This window comes from Dermacentor silvarum, chromosome 3 (genome assembly GCF_013339745.2).
Source record: "Dermacentor silvarum isolate Dsil-2018 chromosome 3, BIME_Dsil_1.4, whole genome shotgun sequence".
Classification (NCBI taxonomy): domain Eukaryota; kingdom Metazoa; phylum Arthropoda; class Arachnida; order Ixodida; family Ixodidae; genus Dermacentor; species Dermacentor silvarum.
This window is the reverse complement of record NC_051156.1, coordinates 169,709,603-169,729,107: the sequence shown is the minus strand read 5'-3', so window position 1 is coordinate 169,729,107 and position 19,505 is coordinate 169,709,603. Positions and strand designations below refer to the sequence as shown.

Genomic DNA, 19,505 nt, shown 5'->3' with positions numbered 1-19,505 from the left:
CGCAACCTCTGTTCTGTGAGAAATGTCTGAGAAGTATACCTGCACGCGAAACGTGCTATGCTTGTAAACACTGTCCAGGGAAGCAACAGCTGAAATAGGATTTGGCGCAATTCTTGGAGAAGGAAAACATTAGGTTTGGAGCAGTTTACAGGCAAGGAAAAAAAAAAAAAAAAACTCCATTTTGGAGCACCAAATTTTAATTTGGAGCTATTTAACAGAGAAGAAAGCTCACTTTTGGAACAGAAAAACAAAAAGATGTGAATTTTCACAACGACTATTTAGAATTAACCCCAGAAACCATTAAACTTCGGCGTGATCATGCTTTAGCTTCAGCTGACAAGGCCCTGCAAAAGTAACCTATGCACTCTGCGGAAACGTACAAGGTGTGATGAATTCGTACCAACCTGCAAAGCAGGTTGATACAAATGTTTAGAATATTCATAGGCACAGGTCGGCATACTCACTCAGGAGCAACCCCCTCCTTTGACTCATAGTTGTTCCACACTCATTTCACAGGCACGAGATACAGTGTCCATGTGGGCGTTAGTCCCGGCCGAAGTCAAAAGCTTCGAAAGTCCCGACCCAAGCCCAATAGCTTACAGCGTGCTAAATTTCCAATGTGGGAACTGCTCTTCGCGCTGCGGTGGATGATACGAACAATTGAGCTGCCGCGCGATCCTCTGCGAAGACTGCGAGGAGGTGTCACTAGCGACAAACACTGGCTGTTGTCAGGCTAGCATAGTGTCCACATCAATGTGCAGATAGCAAAAAAAAAAAAAAAACTTGTATCGTGCAATTTGTCGGCCGTTTTCAAACACCTTGCAACTTTAAAAGAGCTGGCAATCACACACAACCCAGTCTTGCCATGTCAGCAAGATCGACGGCATTCGCTTCCATGGGAAGCCTTATTTCTATATTCCACGCCTTCAGCCCTCTTCGGCACACTACCTTTGCACTTGTCAGGTCGCACGATAGGAAAGTAGCTTCGCCACCGCAAAGAAAAGTAAACAGATTCCCTTATCTTGCATGAATCATGTCCTTATCACCATCAGGCAGCAGCTAGGACGCAGCAATGAAAGAAACTTGAGATAATCAGGCAGATCTTGAAATGTCGACCTTGGAATATGCAAGGTTCCCAGCTCACTGCTATGAAAATGTGTGCGAAACAAGGGTGCCAGTGACTCAAATTCGTATCAGCCAATAGGAGTGCTCCCTCATACCACGTGACTACCGTAATGAATCGCAACACTAGTTTTCCCTTTTCGAACATGCTTTTGCTGCTTTTATTTCTACATGAAGAAATACTGCGCTGCAGCTATCTGAATCTCCTCAACCTTAGAATACATTAAAAGTATTCCAAATTGCCCAATGGCCCTATTCGAAGTCCCAATAAAGCATCAATTATGTGCTTCGATATTTAAAGGTTCTGAATAGCTGAGCGCCTCTTTTTAAGAATCCTTATGCCTGTTCACAACATCTAGGATGCCTGAAAAGCACACAATATCAGCATTGAAAACAACACAACAAGCCAGGCAGAAAGCACATTTCTGACTGATAAGAAAAGCGCCAGAATAGCAATAAGTGGTTGGTAAGAGAACTTCAGCCCACTTACCCAAAGCCAGCTTTGCGAGGCGCAGGTCAGTAGTCCAGTCTCTTTTAACAGCAGGGCTTGACAGCTGGAAACTAACTTGTACTTTCTGAGACCTGCATTTCAAGGGTGTCGAAATGTAAGGACAGAAAGAGAATTGCCTCTGATCACCAGCTCCTTACGTTTACAGATAAACACTTGTATCACAAGAACGACGTCACAGCTTTCAACACCCTAGGCAACAGAGGCTTTTTTAACTGTTACGTTTGCCTCTTCACACTGCACATGTGCTTACCTCACAACAGCTATGGTGGCCATTCAAATGAAGACAAAAAGCAGCTTACCACACGTCTGTGCATTGCAGTTGCCCATTACAGCATTGCACAGACAACATTATCATCTTTCAGGGCATAAAACATGTTCTAAATATGTATGCTGGCTAATCTAGAGGTCGACCAAGAACTGCATTGCAGGAAAGTTGATCTGCCGAACACAAAGAAGGGGGAGGGTCTTATTTATACAAACAGGCCTTTTCTGTAATGAGCACCTCTTGGTAACATATATTGCGATTGCAAAACACTGTGATATACTAATTCTGGTAAATGCATGATTAATTATTCAATCTATCAGGCTTACCATCCCAAGGCAACGCCAAGGACTACAATGGAGGAGACTGAATTAGCATTAGCCATCCAGAGTACACATAAATTTAAGTACACGAGCACTTTTGAATTCCACCGTTATCGGAGAGTAGCATTGGAGATTGAAACTGAGGCCTCAAGCTTTGCAGTGGAAAGCCACTGCCAGCGAGCCATCATGACAGTTCCTTCAAGCGCATGCCAAGCCACTGATTCACGGCACTGGCACATTCACGCCTACTCACATTCACGTGCACTTACTCACATTTATGCTCACATCCACTCACCAGCATTCGCTTACGTTCACATGAGTGTGCCCACCTATGCCTGTGACATTCACGTAATAATCCCAGTGTCACAGGTACACAAGGTTAGTGCATGGTACTGGTGGTTTTGAAAAGAGGAGGAAGCAAGAGATCCAGCCTTACTTTGACTTCTGTGGGAGTGCCAGTTGCAGGCAGCAGCTGTCGAGCAGGGTTATCTCCTCATCCTTCTGGCGCACAGAGTCCTGGATGCTGCGTGCCATGCTTTGCACGCTCTCCACCGAGATCTCCTGCAGCAGCAGATGACATGAGGGCCGAAATGAAACTCATGTCTGTTAGTTAACAGGATGCGCAAAAGCCCAGTAAGAAATGGGACATGCCAATGCAATGTCAATGTAAAAACTCGGAAAGTACATAGAATAGGCTAACACAGCCAACTGCCACTGTCAATTTGGGAAATTGATACCATTCTGTCCAATGATTAACAAGCACTGCAATGTGCCAAAGGTTGCAATCAACAAATAAACAGCAACACTTATCCTTGCAACACTGCCTAAGTAAACTACATACTATATACTGAATACAGTAAAAGCTCGATGATACGATCACGGCTAATACGAATTTCCGGATGATACGAATTTTTCTGTGGTCCCGGCCGAGCCCCATTACTTTGCAACGTGCTAGAGAACGGTTGTTACGAATCGATTTTCAGCCTGCGTCGGTTGATACGAATAAACGCCGCCCCACCGACGGCCGCGAAAGAGAACAGCGCGCAGTCACGCGCTTTCTCTCCTTCTCTTTTGGTGCGGAGGCGCGGCGCCGGACAGCGCGGACTCCGCGACTGGGCGCGAAGAGTTTGAAGCGGTGGCGCTTCAAGAAATAAATGCTTTTTACGTACATGTGCCTGAGTGAGTTCACCTCTGACTCTTTAATTTAGCTACAGTCGAATCTCGTTAATTCGAACACGCTTACTTCGAACATACCGCGTACCGACAATGCTCTTAGCAGCGCGCCAAATAACGCGGCAGCGCCTCCGACCGGCATTGCTCCGACACCGCCATAGAGCAAAAGCTCAGGAGAGACCCCTCAATTCCGCTCGCGAAGGAACGGGGGGGGGGGGGGGGGGGGGGAAGAACCCGAACCCGCGGCGGAAATTTCCCCCTCTCTCAAATTGCAAGGTCGCCGTTTCTGCATCGCGCCGGAACAAGCGTGTACGTGCCGACTAGAGTGTTCTAGACAACCGTATTCTAGCACACACTAGTGCCGACGTCTCGTCTCAGCCACGCGGATAAAATGGCAGTGAACCCTTCTCCTCTATTTTCTAGTCACATGTTGACCTTGCACGCTGCGGCAGCAGCGCAGAGGGAAGCAGCGGCGGAGGCACAGTCGGGCCAACGAAACTGCCATGCCCGCAAACGCTCGCTTCCCGATAACGGCAGAAGACGAAACTTCAGGGGGTGGCTAAAATAAGCTGGCGCCAGCATGGCGGCGGGCGTGCACGGAGATGTGCGCACGGAGTCGAAGGTGAGAGAGCTACGATGGAGTTGAGAGGGAGGGCGAGGGGAGCCACCGAAGCGGCGGAGTTGACGCGGCCATATCCGCTTCCCTGCCGCCCTCCTCCCTCACCTTCGACGGTCTCCGCGCGCACCCGTGTGCATACGCGGTTGAGGTGTCCTCTATTGAGAGACAGTTATCGCGTTGCACTTAACCCAACATTTCACCCCCTTTCCACAAGAATCTCTCTCCGGCGCTGCCCGCTCGCTCCCTGAAGCTTCGTTTTCTGTCGTTATCGGGAAGCGACCGTTAGTCGGCGTGGGCAGTTTCGTGGCCCGCGCTTGCTATGCGCTTGCGTGCCGCGATATTTCACGACTCGCACCGTTCGTGCATCGTGCTGTGGGGCACGAATACTTCAAAAATACATCCTTTTAATTCGAACAAATTTTCGGGCCCCTTCGAGTTCGAATTATCGAGATTCGACAGTAGTTTTAATTGTGTTTCGATAATACGAATTTCGGCTAATACGAATATTTTTCGTGACCCCGTGAGATTCATATCATCGAGCTTTTACTGTAAATACGTACTAATACTGATGACAAATAATAATAATAATAATAATAATAATAATAATAATAATAATAATAATGCATTCCCATATGACAAGCAAGGGAGAACACTGAACAGGCTTCAACCTTCTCATCTTCTTTAATGTTAGTTGAAATCTCACTTAATTAGGTAATCACACCAGCATTTCTGCCCCTGCCAAAATGCAGCTGCAACGACCAGGCAACTTTCAAACTGCCCTGACACACAGCTGCACACCTCTTCCTGTGATAAAGTGCAAATGTTGTAACATAAAAAACGAGTAACAGTGCAAGACACAGGACATAAGAGGGAGACGAATGATGCGCTAACTTTCAGCGCTACGTCCGTCTCCTTTATGTCCTGTGTCTTGCGCTGCTAGTTGTTTTTTTACACTCTTCCTGTAGTTAAGCTTTTCGCAATTTTACGTCTCTTCCACCACACCACAATGTCCATCTTTTTCTAATAAAATAATAGCCACCATCAGTCAACCACTAGTATAAAAGCTGTGGGAAGCACGTGCAACGAATTCCTCTATTGTGCACTTGTCGGTGCACCGTGCCTCCACTTCTGTGACGCCGCGACACCAACTTGCCTCCAACTCGCGGAAAAGAGAGAAGGTATCCATCTTTCCGGGAGCAGGACAGCTCTCGTGGTAGCGAAAATGCACAAACGCCGAGCTACATGGAGCAAAAAAACGTCCTCAATGTGACGAACTGCAGCAAACGCCCGACCCCGGAATCCAAGAATTTGATGCCCACCGGCGACCAGGCTTGACCAGAAATACTTTGCCCAGTGAACTTCGCCACTGGAAGCTAGTTGTGAGCCGCTGCACGTTTTTATATGTTTCTTTTTTTTTTTTCTCTCTTTTTTCCCTAGTGCCGCCAGTGGAGCGTCAGTCACGCGGCCGAGTGCCTCGAGTGCTTGAGAGCCTTAAGGAAAAAAGGGGACAAGAGATTGTACTGCCAACTTCTTTTCAATACGTCGGCTCGAAGGAAGAAGAGGACGATGAAGTCTCGTGAGCGTGGTGTGCCATTTGTTCCCCAATCGCCATGTTTTCGCCAGTGTGAATGTTAAAACATATATTACTATGTAGCATGGCTGAATGCGTCACTCATTTACCTACAAGATTATAGTTAGAAGCAGACTGTGCCTGGTTTCGAGGCTGCTTGTATCTGTGTGGCCCAGACGGTACACGGAATGCCTGGCAGAATTGAGAGAAGGAGGAGGCTATCAGGAATTGAGAATGAAGTAAACATGAATCATTACAATGTGTTTTTACACAATGAAGTTAAGAACTAACATCACTGTTGGAGAACAATAAAACCTTCTCCATGCTGCATTCCCACTTCATCACTATGACCGCTGTCGCGCAGTCCCTTGCTTCAGGCTTGCATGCGAAACAGGAAGCACATACGCACCAAGCTACGGTGGACGTTGTGGGGATGCGCGACTCTCACGCGTCCCCTGATGTTGTTTTCCCCGCATGTCTCCTGTAGTCCGGTTCTCTGCGTGGCTAAGCCCGGCGGTGGTTGCGGCGCGTTGCGAGAGATGGCGCTGGTGTCGCGATGCTAACGCTACCGAACGGCGAGGTCACTTGGGAGAAAAAGGTCGGAGGTGCTCTCTCTTTGGCTTGGGATCGGCGACGAACACGCACGGACGCTTCGCGCGTGCGCCGGCCCGCTTCGCAGGACCGTTGCGCAAGGCTAAGAGCAGGACACCGGTATAGACGAACACGGATCGTTCGAGCGCGCTACCGTTCGCGTGACTGTACACGCGAACGACTAGGCGATGGTGTCATAGCAGGGGGCGAACGTATTCGCTCGCTATCGGGTCGCGGTGAGTCGGACTTCCTTGATTTGTCGCGCGCCCGTGTGAATGTTCAATTGGTTGTAATTCGGCTAGTGTGCATTAGTGTATGAAAGGTGCAATAAATGCCCTTGTGATTGTTTGCACTACTGTGTTGTCGTTCGTTTGTCCCAAGAGAACATGTGAGACCCCACAACGTTTGGGAGTTCTAACTACCCTAATGGTGTTCCAAGCTTGTGCCACCACATAACGTAGACAGACGGTGTGATGCCAGGCCCCTAAAATGCTTACAGCTCAATAAAATGGGTAGAAATTGTTTGTAAATGCATGTATGAAACTTTTTGTTCAAATTACTTAGCCCATTAACAAAAGATATCAAAATTAAACTCTTATCATATTTTTGTTTTGCAAGAACACATTTATAGAGTCTGGCAACACTAACAGCGAGGCGGTGAACACACCTCTTTTATGCTCCATGTAGCCCAGCCTTAAAAGAGCATCCCCAGGAAAGACACTTTCTCTCTGGCCTCAACTATTGGATACCTGCACGTCCCAACAGTGAGCCTGCATATTAGCTTTACAGAGTGTGGACTTCCCTCTACAAGTGCTTACTGCATATTTCATACAACGCTCCTAGCAGTAAATATCGTTTGAGCTGATGCCGCTGTTTGCCTCATTCACCCGAACCAGCCGTAGCCGACATTTAGCTGTGCTACAGGTTGGGGACACAATACGGAACAGGCGAGTATGGCTAGATTCAGGGTTTGGCTTCCAGCCCTAGCCACAGGCAGAGCAAACCCCTATAAAGCGTACATTAATCTCACATGAGAGTTGGCAAAAGGGCAGATGGTTATGGTTACGCACAAGTGACAGAGCATTATGGACATACCATGTAGCACAGAACACACAACTGCACTATTTGCAAGCTCGTGGTGACTGCAGTGGAGAATAAGCTTCAAAATACATGAAAACTGTGCTGGCGACTGTGTTTCTAAGCCTCTTTATGAATGAAGCTACACATACTGAGGCTACAAAGAGCCTTTTATTAGAGGCGAAAGCACCAACCAAGAAAAAAGAAATATGGCAGCAGACAAGCAGACATCACCGCTCACCGTGTAGGGCCTCCTGAGTGATTTGACTAGCACAGCAATCCGGCTCACAACTTCCAGGTCATGGACAAGGTCAGTGAGCTCATCGTACAGCACTTGCATGGAACCTGCACCTTCTGCAGGACAAACAAGAACAAAAACCAGAGTAAATTAAAAAAAAGCTCACAAAACTGGCAAACTTTCCCTGGACACACCAGCTAAATGCAAGAGCACCAAATTATGGCTTTGAATATTGCTGCGTAATACAACACAATCTACAGATGGCTACGCTCATGTGCACTATGAACTTCAAAGCTACACTACAGCACAAAAAGCCCCCCCTATGCATTTTTCTACTCTTCACAATTCACAGTAAGAAAGAGTCAAGCAGAGAGCAAAACTGTCAACTGTTCAGTTCCTAAATTTGTTCTCATAAAATGAGCACCTTAACGCAATGTTCAGAGAAAGACAGGCTTCATAACAGCCCTTCCTATCACTGGACATAAATGCAGCTACCAACGACAACTCCCTGGGGCTTATAGCTTATTGTTCTCCGGACTGTCGCAAGCAGGCTTTGTTGGTATTCTGTGCAATGGTTTCATGTCTGTTTGCAACAATCCAGCGCGAATTATGGCAGCACCTCATGAAGCTCATCAGAAAGGTCTACACTGAAGTACTTCAGCTGTATCTAAGTGAGGCTGCATGTTTGTTGCTGGTGTTGCTGGACAAGGTAGCCACGAACCGGGGTGTCCCAGGGGTACCAGGCGTCCCGCTGAGTTTCGTGCTCGTCCGGAGGAGGCGAGGAGGTTGCGAGTGGCCGGGGCAATGTCCTCCTGCACGTCTACGTCCTGCAGGGGCACTGCCCACTTGAGACTCAGCCGCTCCCTGCCACCCTGGCCCCCTTCCGATGGCCTGGATGGGTGCCACAAAAAGAGGTGTTACGCATCAGTGACGAAAGACAATAACCACTCATTTGTTTCAACTATTCATCTTGTTGGCCTTTCGACAAGGCCAATAATGGAGGGGAACATGACCAAAGACATCAGCAAAACAATAATGTGTACAAATACAGTACAAAACAACAATGTGAAGTCAACACATGGTTGAGCTACGGAAAAAAAATTTCGTGTACAGCCAGAAACTCATCAATGTAAACTGCTGCCAATACAAAACCACAGAGTGCATTCCATTACATAATGCCCCTGGGAGGGGGGGGGGCATTATGCAATGGGGACCACATTTAGGACTAGATTTAGGGGGACTAAATTTAAAATAGTCACTGAGAACAGTTATTGAAGATACTCGTGCTATGAGACCAAGTCTGCATTTCACACAACCTCATGTCGTTTATCAGTTCTCCTCCAACTGCTCAATCTCAATATGTGGCGTTATCTCGAAGCCTGCCTGTGCTAGCAAAACAGGGATTTGACGGGAACCCAGGTGTTTTGCTTCGTGTTTCAGACCAGCTGGAGTTCTTTAGTGTGCACCAAGATAGTTGTACATATGGGCACTATGCAAGAGGGTAATGGGTGTTTGTCATTCTTAGCTTAAGTGTGTCACCTGATATTGCACAATTATTTTCCATTTTAATTGTGTGACTGATTTCTTTTTCCCCTTTCAATAAAACTACCGTGGAAATAAATTATGTACAAACAGGGCCAGCATCTGCATAAGGCTTTTAAGGGGAAGGTAAGCTATAGCTTTTGTCGTAGCTTCTCCAACGAACCAGTTCATCAAAGGCAGTTAAAATGGGCCTTTGAAACTTCATGCTTCCTCACTGCACATAGCACCTGAAGTTCCATTACGTTGATTACAATGGACAAGTCATTTAAATTATCCAAACTTCTTAACAAGAGGAGCGCTTAAAAAGTAGGGGCACGTATTTGGAGTCAAATGCATATGGCTGAATGAGAAGGTCAACTAAATTGATGCCACATTTGTGTACATGACCTATACAATAAGAACTAGCTCACTACACGTCTAAATGGGGTATAATTGAGAACAAAGTAAAAATCGTCCAAGCACCTTGAGGTCACTGTGACGCAGACAAGAAGGTCGTTCAGCAGGAAAATACGCCGCGGTTTCGACTTGACAACAAGCCCGCTCTGGTCAACTTCCTGCGAAGGGCAGAAGCAAACAAAACAAACAAGCCATCAGGGATTAGCCATGCAGATGATAATCTAGTCTAAAACTTCAAAATAGTAGCAGATTCAACTTAGTCACCCGGCGTGATTGCCAAGTGTTGCATTTGCTGCGCCAAGTCCGCCTCATTGTCATAGACTAGCGTACGAGTCACAGCGTTCATTCATAGTCACAGCACACTGCACAGCAGCATCAGGATCCTGTCGGATCTCTTCCCCTCCTGGTCTCGGCGGCTCATACCCACATATCCAACGAAGTATGAGCCAAACGTGATTTCTTTCTTACGTTACCTCCTTTCTTTCACTCTCTCTTTCTTTATTTCTTTCCTTCCTTTCTTCCTCCTTTCTTTCCTGTCCCTGGCTTATACCCACATATCCAATGCGGGTATGTGCCACACGATATTATTATCGCTAATCGTGACGTAACTGACGAGCATGTTATGTTATTGATGTCATGACCACCTATCAGTCATGTTAGTCATCCGTTTTGACACATGTGCTAAGGCACAACTGGTGGGAAACCGCCATGCACATGAGCAGAAATGCTGATGATGACCTTTTTTTCGACACGTGAACACGATTCTGGGGGAACTAGCCCTTAGCAGCTTCACTGTAAAAATTTGCTAACCAGTGTTAGCAAAGCCTAATGGCTTGAATTTACTTATAGCCCAAATCACCTGCACCCCCCCCCCCCCCCCTAAACCTGCTTTCTTCTTTCTTTCCAGCCTTCTTAGGGCCAAATTTTAAGTTAATCTTGCCAGTGGTAGTGACAATAACACTGTCACTGTAATACTTACGTACCATTTTCCTACTGCAAAAATGAGAGTACAACAGAGGCATCAGATTTCACTTGACCAAGAGAAGCCAAACTGGCTCATTAATTAAGAGAAGAAGAAATGAGAAATAAAGTGCAACAGTCTCTCTTGACTTGAAATGTAACCGTACTAAATGCATGGCACAAACATGTAAAAAAAAAAAATGACACGAAAAATTTACACAAGAAATAAACACCCTATTTATGCCAAGCCAATTGACTAGATGCAAGCCTACATGGCTTTTACACAAGACTAAATACTCAACAAAGGCACATCAGGAACTACAGTAGACTTCCATTAACTCAACCCACTTTAATTTGATCCCGACTGAAGGTCCCGGCTGACGCCCATGGATTTTTATGGGCCCAAACTATTGTTATTGCAGTCCTAAAACTGGCCTTCGCCGGATAATTCGAACGTGAAGAGTCAGCACGCAAGCACCTGGCTCCTATGGTGACCCCAATAGCGACACCTTTAGTGGCAGTGTCTGTCTCGACGACCTGCCATGGGAATATTGTCATGCAATAGCTGTAGCCCACAATGTCTCATTGCGGTATTTACGCGATTTTAATGTGCATATTCTTTTTCCTCCCTTCCTCCAAGAAAGTTAGGCCGAAAATTACCTGCGTGGCCAGATACAAACCCAACGTCGCCTTTGCGGCATTTGTACGCTTTGCTGCATAACACAAATGTACTGCGGCAAAGCTGACTTTAAAAAACCGTGCGGCGAAGCTGACTTTAGGAAACCGGCCACCATTGTGCAACTTACATTTTTCATGCTAAAAAATTGGATGTGCATTAGATTTCTACTTTGGTCAGGAGCTTTAATGTAATTTCTAAGTTAATTTTCTACTTTAGATACATAGAAAGTGGGTGCACATTTGATTCAGGGGCGTATTAGATTCTGACAAATACTTCCAAAGGTGTTTTGTGGTGTGCTTTGACATTTTTATGCACGTTGCTTAATTCGACCCGCCAGAAAATTCCCTCAATTTTGTCGGTCCCGCCAGGGTCAATTAACGAAAGTCGACTGTATTGCTCAACAGGCAACTCCTCAATCGTACGTAAAGTGGACCGCTTACCAGCTGGAGTACGTCATCTTGCCGCAAAAGGAAGTGGTCTGTGCTGTCCACTGTTGAAGAAGCTGCTGCCAATGCCTGGAAGTAGGAACAGAAAACAAGAAATTACTCCGCGTCAAAGGGCAAAAGGGCCCAGCACATCAGTTCATCAATACTTGAATGCAGTGCATCACTAACATAGCAAAGAAGAAACACGACAAGCAGTGTTATTATTACACACTGTTATTATGTCATCCATCCTCATTTCAGTGTCGTGCTGTATTTAAGTAATAATGAATCTAACAGAGTTGAAATGTTCGTTTTATTATGCACTCAGTTCTCGTTATGAGATTTAGTACTCCAAATCAAAATTTGAAGTTCCTAGGGGAAAATTATAAACTTCCAGCAGTTCGTAGTGTTCACAAGAGGAAACCCTAAACACAGTTTATAAATAAGAAATTAGGGGTGTGTGAATACCGAATAATAAATTTTGAACGAAATATCAAATCGAATATTGAATATTGAATATCACGTTTTTCACAAAATTTAATGCTACAGATCTTGGGCAACAAAATACGGTACTGCACACGCACAGAAGTCTCCTAGCATTGCATAGCAAGAATGTCGCAAGCTATCAGTAACCTAGGTACACAGAAATCAAGGTACAGTGAAATCTCGTTGATACGATACTGCACAACACATTTTTGGGGATAATACATTTCTTTTTCTTTCCCTGATAATACGATTTGGTTAGATAATAAATTGGATGACATGCTTTATTTTCCAGTTCCCGTGAAGAGTGTATTAACGAGATTCCACTGTATACATTACATTCTACTCTTATTAAAGAGAACACCAAATTAGTATGCCAAAAATGATTACAGCTCAGTGCTAGTATATGAAGATCTGGAAAATATATATATTTTTAATCAATGGAATTTCTGTTGAATAGAATCAAGGCCAAAAAGATTGTGCTCGAACTTTGCAACTGTGAATATTGAAACACATGACACTGAAATAGCTTCGGACCCCAGCGCTAGAGTACTACATGAACTTCTCAACTGCAGCAGACAGTGCCCCCGCCCCTACCTTGAGTGAGAACTTGGAACCCAGCGACCCGAGCACCTGCAGGACGGCATGGTGCTGCTCGGCCGTGCGCTTGCGCTCGTTGAGTGCCTCAGCCAGCTGCTCCAGCTGCGTCAGGGCCAGCTGCAGGTACATCCGGTCATCATGGCCCTTGGGCGTCTGCTTCAGCAGGTCCTATGAAAGAAGAAGCACAGCAGCACATGTTACAGTTGAGGTCGCTAAACCTCAAGTTTAGGTAATGCTTAACCCTTACATTGTTGCTCTTGAGATAACTCTGGGACTCACAAGTGCGCACAGACACTGCTTCTTCCACACAAACTCATTTTGTGTTTTCAGCACACTCCCTGCCTGTCCCAAAGCAACTCGTGTAAAAATGAACAATGTGTACCCATTGTTTAGTCATGTCTCCAATCAAAATGTAATCTTTTTAACCACTAAACTGTTGTCCATACATCAGTGGTCACAGGTGCATTAAGGCCGTTTTTCCCCCTGTGCAGCTGTACATGGCTTATCTGCAGTGCACAAGCACCATCTTTGCTAGAAATCAACAGGGAAAAACAAAAATCATGCTACTTCCGGTTTGAGGGGTCATGGCAGCATCTCTGCACCTAGAGGCAGTTTCCAAGGAGCACAACTCCCTGATGACAAATTTAACATACCTATATATTTGGCTTGGGCTTTCTGTGCATCGATAAATAGGGGTTCACAAGAGCAGTTTGACGAAGCAGTTCTTAAAAAAAAAAAAAAATGTAGGTGAGACAAGGCCCTCACCTGAAGGAGCAGGATGAACTGCGGAAACCGCTGCACGGGCTTCACCATGAGGCCAAAGAATGACAGCCGGTCAGGACTGTAGATCTGCTTCATCTGCCACAGGAAAAGAAGGCACACACTTTCGAATCAGAAGCCTGTACACTAGAAGCTTACAAGCATCACCTCGACTGTCCCATTCCTGACAACATTGCAAACACCTGCCAAGGTATGCTTCACTGGCAGGTGCTTCAAATGAAGGATATGCATATTATTCTGTCATGCTAAACTTCATAGCATGTATGCTATTAGGTTGCATTAAAAACACGCTTTGAGGCTCACGTATGTTTTTTTTATATCATCATTTTTTTCGTCAGGAGCTCAGCTCTACCTGCTGTCATAATGAAAGGCTATGACGTAAGAAAATGTTACCAATAATAAAGAAAAAGGTTAGGACCAAATGAAAACAAAACACTTGTGTGGGTGGGCACAATCGAAGTAATCAATTAGACTATCATAATGAAAAATCTCTGTATTCACAGATGATTAAGATTGCCTACATAAATCTCAACTAACTTTCACTGAAAATTTGTGATACATGCCAACTTTTTTTAAAGTATGTTTTGTAGAATAACTTCAATGCTAAGAACAGGTTACTCTTGATTATCATGTTTTTCACAAAATTTAATGCTACAGATTTTGGGCAACAAAATACGGTACTGCACACGCACGGTAACTGTTCCATAAACTAAATGGTATTGCTAAACAAAACCGTGAAAGATGCCGAAGTGCACAAAACAGAACTCGCAGACTCAGCAAAATGTGGTTGTCATATCAACATGTGCAAGGAGCCATCACAACAGCAGTCTGGCAAATGCAATTTCTTCAGGGGCAGAAAGGCGAGAAAAAAATAAGAAAGTGCAACTGATGCAAAAATCTCACAGCAAATGGTGCAAAACTAAAGACAGCGAAATGTGAACGAAGATCAAAACAAAGTGAACAGCGTGCACAAGTGCTGATTATATTGCCGAGGCAGATGTAAGCAAAAAGTACACACAACATGACAGTGGGACGCAGAACAAAACAGTGCTGGGCAGGGCAATGAAAAAAATCAAAATGGCTTATGCATTTAGACATGAACGTCACAGAGACATTGCAGGGACATGTGCTCTAAAGAGCAACACTCCTTTTGTGTTCAAACCAATATGCTGCTTTTTGGGCACCCCTCGCCCTTAGACCAATAAACCCCATATATCATCATCATCTTCATCATCAATCCAATATAACTTCAACATTTCTTCTACATAATGGAGAAAAAAATGGTCAATTAATGATTAGGTGCTGTTCTCATTTAGTTCCCATTAAGGCTTGCTTTGAAAAACTGCCTGTTCATGAATACCCAAGTCTCTGTATGACATGTCATGAACTTAAAATCAGAGTGAATGCCAAAATAAAGCAAAATCAAAAACAAGGAATACATAAAAATGCAACAAGACGTGTTGTTGAAACACGGAGAGGCATGTACAGGCAATCAGTCGGGCCATGTTGGGTGGAATGGTAGGCTCGGAGCACGAGACTGTGTCCGTTACACCAGTGCAGGAGACGAGGGCAGTCCGAGTGCATTGCAGGGGGGGAGGAGAGAATGGAGAAGAAATGCATCTCTCCACCATCGGTTGCATTCTCCTGCTGATATTTCTTTCTTTCATTCTTTTTTTTTTTTTTGGTTCCAGACATTCTCCTCACCTTGTAAGACTCCCTTCCCGAGCCTGATCCTTCTTCTGAAGGCGGCGGAGCACGTGACTGAGAGCGTCACAAACGAGAGAGACAAGAAACAGCAAAGGTTCACCTAAACTCCAGCAATTCAGGTGGCCAACGAAAGCAGCCACAAGGTACACAGCCATCACAGGAGTTCACCGCAGAGATTAAAAAAAATGAATTCACAGCTTTGAACAACATGGGACATATGGCACTTCTAGAGCAAAAAAATGATACACAAAAAAACAGACAAGATTATTTATTGGCTAGCTTAAAGGCTTGTCTTCAGCACCATGAAAGGAATAGATGGGAAAAGAAGCTCAGTTGTATGTGCCTGCCAGTTTCATATGCCCATCCGTTGTTTGTTAACACCACTGCGAGCCTTACAGTCCAACAGACACATTACATGTCATTCAACACCGTGCCTACTGCACAGACCATCAAGGAACGGTCCAAGCACATCACTACTACTCACCGACTGTCACACTAAGACACAACAGAATCACAGAAGACATCACGCTGGCTGCAACTATGCTGTTCAGTACGGTTGTGAATGCCTCCTTCCAGAATTTAATGCTGCTTCTAAAGCTTGAGAGCTGCATTTTGACCAGTGCAGCTACACTTGGGGTGATTTTTAAATATTGCAGTGGGATTTATGAAAGTTGCATCAGCTGTCCCAGCTAAATGAAGTTAAAAGGGTCCTGAACCACCCCTCGGGCTTGATGAAAAAACGCAGTCCGCGGATAGCATACACTCTCAACAGATGACAGATGCTATGAACATATCAGCCAAATTTTGCAGTCGTGCACGACGCATGGATCTAGCAAGTGGAGCGAGAAGTCACCTTTTTTTCAAACATTCTCATTTCAACAGAAGCCTCCTCCTCACTCTTTTCTTGATGCTATATTTCATAATATAGCAGATTCCCATACGCGGCTTCTATTGCCCAATAGCCGACATCAATCAAGGCGGGTGTTTGGATCAGTGTGCTTCTTCGTACTGTTACTGCGTATATTTATTGACGCAGTTTAATAAACAGGCTGAAGTAAGGGAAAATCTGCTTTCAAATTTCTATAATAACTACATACTTCCGGAAGAAGCTGAGTGTTGTCTGCTCATGCTCGGCCGCAGCCGCCTGCATAGGAACTAATCTATGGCCTCCGAGATTGGAAGATTGCGCAGGCCAACTAAAACTGTACTAAACGTGCGCTACTTAGTGTACGCAGTGCTACAGTGTATAGCGTAGGCTGTAGTTGCATACACTATACTGTAACTGTCTAATTTCTACTAGTCTTGAACACTCAACTAGCCTCAAACCACATGAAACTTAAGGTCAGGCCACATGTACTCTAGCCAACGCACACTCACTTGTGGCCGCTCCTAGTTAGACGCCTTGGCAGACTTTGCTTCGTTTTGAGCTATTAATAGCGCTTCAAAATGCGCAAGCTGCATGTGGCTACTATCCGTCGGTCATGCTCGTGCAGGAAAAAGCCAGTCCGCACCACGTAGCATGGCCAGACAGGTGCATATGAGCACGAGCGTTCACTCCAGCTCTTTCGTGCACCAAGCAAACACTGAAGTTGCACGTAGCTGCGGTCTGCTACGTAGCATAGACACCCCGGCCACCTTGGGGTGCCACAACGAGTCCACTGGCTGAGCGTACTGTGGCTAGCTGAGGAGAACCATGTTTGGCTAAGTTTGGCGCATTTTAGGTGCCAAAATCGGAAATAGTGGCGTCTACATGAACATTCAAAATCAAATTTGAACTGCACGCCATGGTGACGTTCAGTAACTGGATCATTGTGGGCTCACCTCGCTCCACTGTAGCCTTCGCAGTGCAAATAATTGAAGGAGCAGAAGCCCCGTGAACAGTATGTATGATTGCCAATAACTCCTCTTCTGCCGAATGCATTGAAGAACTTTTGGGAGCAGAGTATTTCTGACATGGTCTAATTTAACTTCAAATGCATTTCTCTACATTGATAAAAAGTGGTTCAGGGCCCCTTTAAGAATCAAGAAACAAAAGGCTCTATGTAAATGGATTCAACTGAGCATTGCCTGTCATAGTACAAAGTATTTCTTCAGAAAGCCTAAATAATTAGATACTCAAAGACTGTTTAACCAACTTCTTAGTAGCTCATCTAGTAGCCAAGGTGCCAACTAAAGTTGACGGGGCTATTTCTTCAGTTTACCTTCACATAATGTAGACATTGTCATAGCTGCTTCTTTTGAGATACTACATATCTTGCACCCCTTATAACTTTTCAATTGAATGCAATTTAAACTGCACATATAAGAACATTTCCTCTTCTCATTTCTTTGCTAATTCCATATTTTTGTGAAAAGTGTGTCACATATAAACACTATGACTTCCAGCTCCACACATATTTTCAGATAACAAAGTTCAGAGCACCCACGAGTGGCACAATACTGAGCATGCAGCCACAAGAACAAGCTCCACACACCTTGAGAAATTCTGCAAAGGCAGACTTGCTCTTAGCTGCTTGCTTCGCTGTCTCCATGGCTGTGCTAAAGTTGTTGATGAAGTCGCTGTATATGTCGAGTACAATTGGCTTCGAGAACTGGAAAAATACACAATGCACAGTAAGACAGAGGTACAAGATCTTTGTCAAAGGAAGGCAGTTTCTGATCATGCAGAGCATAGGTAACTGGCTACCATAGCTTCATTGCTGGCACATGCTGGCATGCGCCATTAGTTCTTTAAACTCAGGTTACAGCACACAAATAGAACTCAATATATTATATGTAGTACACAAATTACTGAAACAAGGACACTGCCGAATAATACTGCATCATCAGAGACGACTGTGTTGACAGGAAAACTCATGAATCTGCACACTCCACGATCATGTAGTAAATGAACCTCCCCATTTACGCATATGAAAAATACATAATTATGCTGCAAGGCAACTAAATATACAAAATCTGTCACCAGCTACACCACAGTGAATCTTGGTATATTAGTGTGCATGTTTTAAATTTGCCAAGAGAGTAAACGACTACATCTGTGATGGCAAGGCACAGCCATGCTTGACTTGTTTTTCCGAGTTGAAAGGTTGTCTGGATGAGAGCTCTTTGCATTACTGTGCCTAGTGCTCGACCAACCTTTGTTCTTTTCTTATCAATAAATTCTCATTTCATCAATACAGAAGATTTAACAGCATACCAAATATATCTGTGCCTGTAACATGACAATTCATTTCAATTTCAAGAACACTGGCCCCACAACTTTGGCTTTGAAACTCTCTCCTCACTAGTGTGCCCTAACGGCACTCGTATAAATGATGCCTACGACAGTGACGAAAACTGACTCCCCTACTTTCATAAAGTTTTAAGAGAAGCATACGTAAACCTACTTGTGGCAGCAGCAGCTGTGCCTGATGCAAATGGCCAAAACTTGCCGATTTAATTAGCAAAGACATATATGTACCACTATTCCTTCTTTCCGAGAACACTCATCGAATGGAACATGCTCCTATGTGACATAACTATCTTGTCCTCTCGTTTGCTTTCTATCAGCTGCGCCATCGTCTATGCCAGATATGTGACAGTGATAGACACTGTAACTTTGTTCTTGTAAATTGTACTCGGCTTTCAAATTTCTTTTTGCTGTTTCGTCACCTTAGCTTTGTGCATGAATGAACTAATGAGAATGTATCACCAATAATCATCAATGGCTCATATGTCAACTGTATCACTCCTGCTTTGGATGCCAACAAGCGGCAGGCAATATCAAAATAAAGCATGAACAAATGGCAGGCTTTTACTACAAGGAGAAAAGGCTCACCGAGGCAAGAAAGACTTCGCCTATGCGCTCTTCCTTGTCCCATTCGCAGACGCACTGGGTGAGGGCGATGCCGAAGAGCGTGTGGCACTGCAGGATCTCCTCCAGACGGAAGAACATGGTGTCCACCTTGCGCTGGCTCACAAGTGGAGGCTGGCTGGCCATCAGCGGGCGCTTGAAATCCTGCAGCAGTGGGTCCAGTCCAACTCAACATCCAGTTTTGCTTTGGTTTACGAAAACAGTAAGTAGTTTCTACCAGCCTTGCATTATATAAATGGAAGGCGGCCACGGCTGCTGCACCACCAACATCCATGCAATGAAAACTCGAGCGTAACAATTTTCAATTGTAACTTGAAATAGGGATAAGCTTTCCTAATAAAAGCGGCACTTCGTTCTGCGCAAGGTTCCTGACAAGCGTACTTTGCTAGCCAGACTTGGGCTGGCTGCTGCCACTATTGTTGCTTTGGCTCCGTAAAGACAACAGAAGCTGCAGCATCAGGGTCTCTAACATGCCAATGCCTTAACAAAGCAATAATCACTATATTTGTTATTCTTTATATTTATATATTCATTAATGAATACAGCAACCTCAGGGTCTCTGCAGGAAAGATACTTTGGTTTGTCATACAAAAA

At 44.8% G+C, this 19,505-nt stretch overlaps 1 protein-coding gene across 3 annotated transcripts in view; it reads right to left on the bottom strand.

Moving 5' to 3' along the window:
- Nucleotides 1-19,505, bottom strand: part of LOC119446065 (rho guanine nucleotide exchange factor 10-like protein) — a 56,724-nt gene that overhangs the window by 17,918 nt on the left and 19,301 nt on the right. For all 3 annotated transcript variants that reach the window (XM_037710394.2, XM_049663870.1, XM_049663869.1), the window contains 10 exons: nt 18,876-19,055; nt 17,533-17,649; nt 13,337-13,429; nt 12,569-12,739; nt 11,504-11,578; nt 9,491-9,582; nt 8,208-8,377; nt 7,490-7,602; nt 2,655-2,779; nt 1,613-1,704 (listed from right to left, as the gene is read on the bottom strand). In XM_037710394.2, coding sequence (XP_037566322.1) covers nt 1,613-1,704; nt 2,655-2,779; nt 7,490-7,602; nt 8,208-8,377; nt 9,491-9,582; nt 11,504-11,578; nt 12,569-12,739; nt 13,337-13,429; nt 17,533-17,649; nt 18,876-19,055 — 1,228 coding nt within the window. The remainder of the gene's footprint in view (nt 1-1,612; nt 1,705-2,654; nt 2,780-7,489; nt 7,603-8,207; nt 8,378-9,490; nt 9,583-11,503; nt 11,579-12,568; nt 12,740-13,336; nt 13,430-17,532; nt 17,650-18,875; nt 19,056-19,505) is intronic.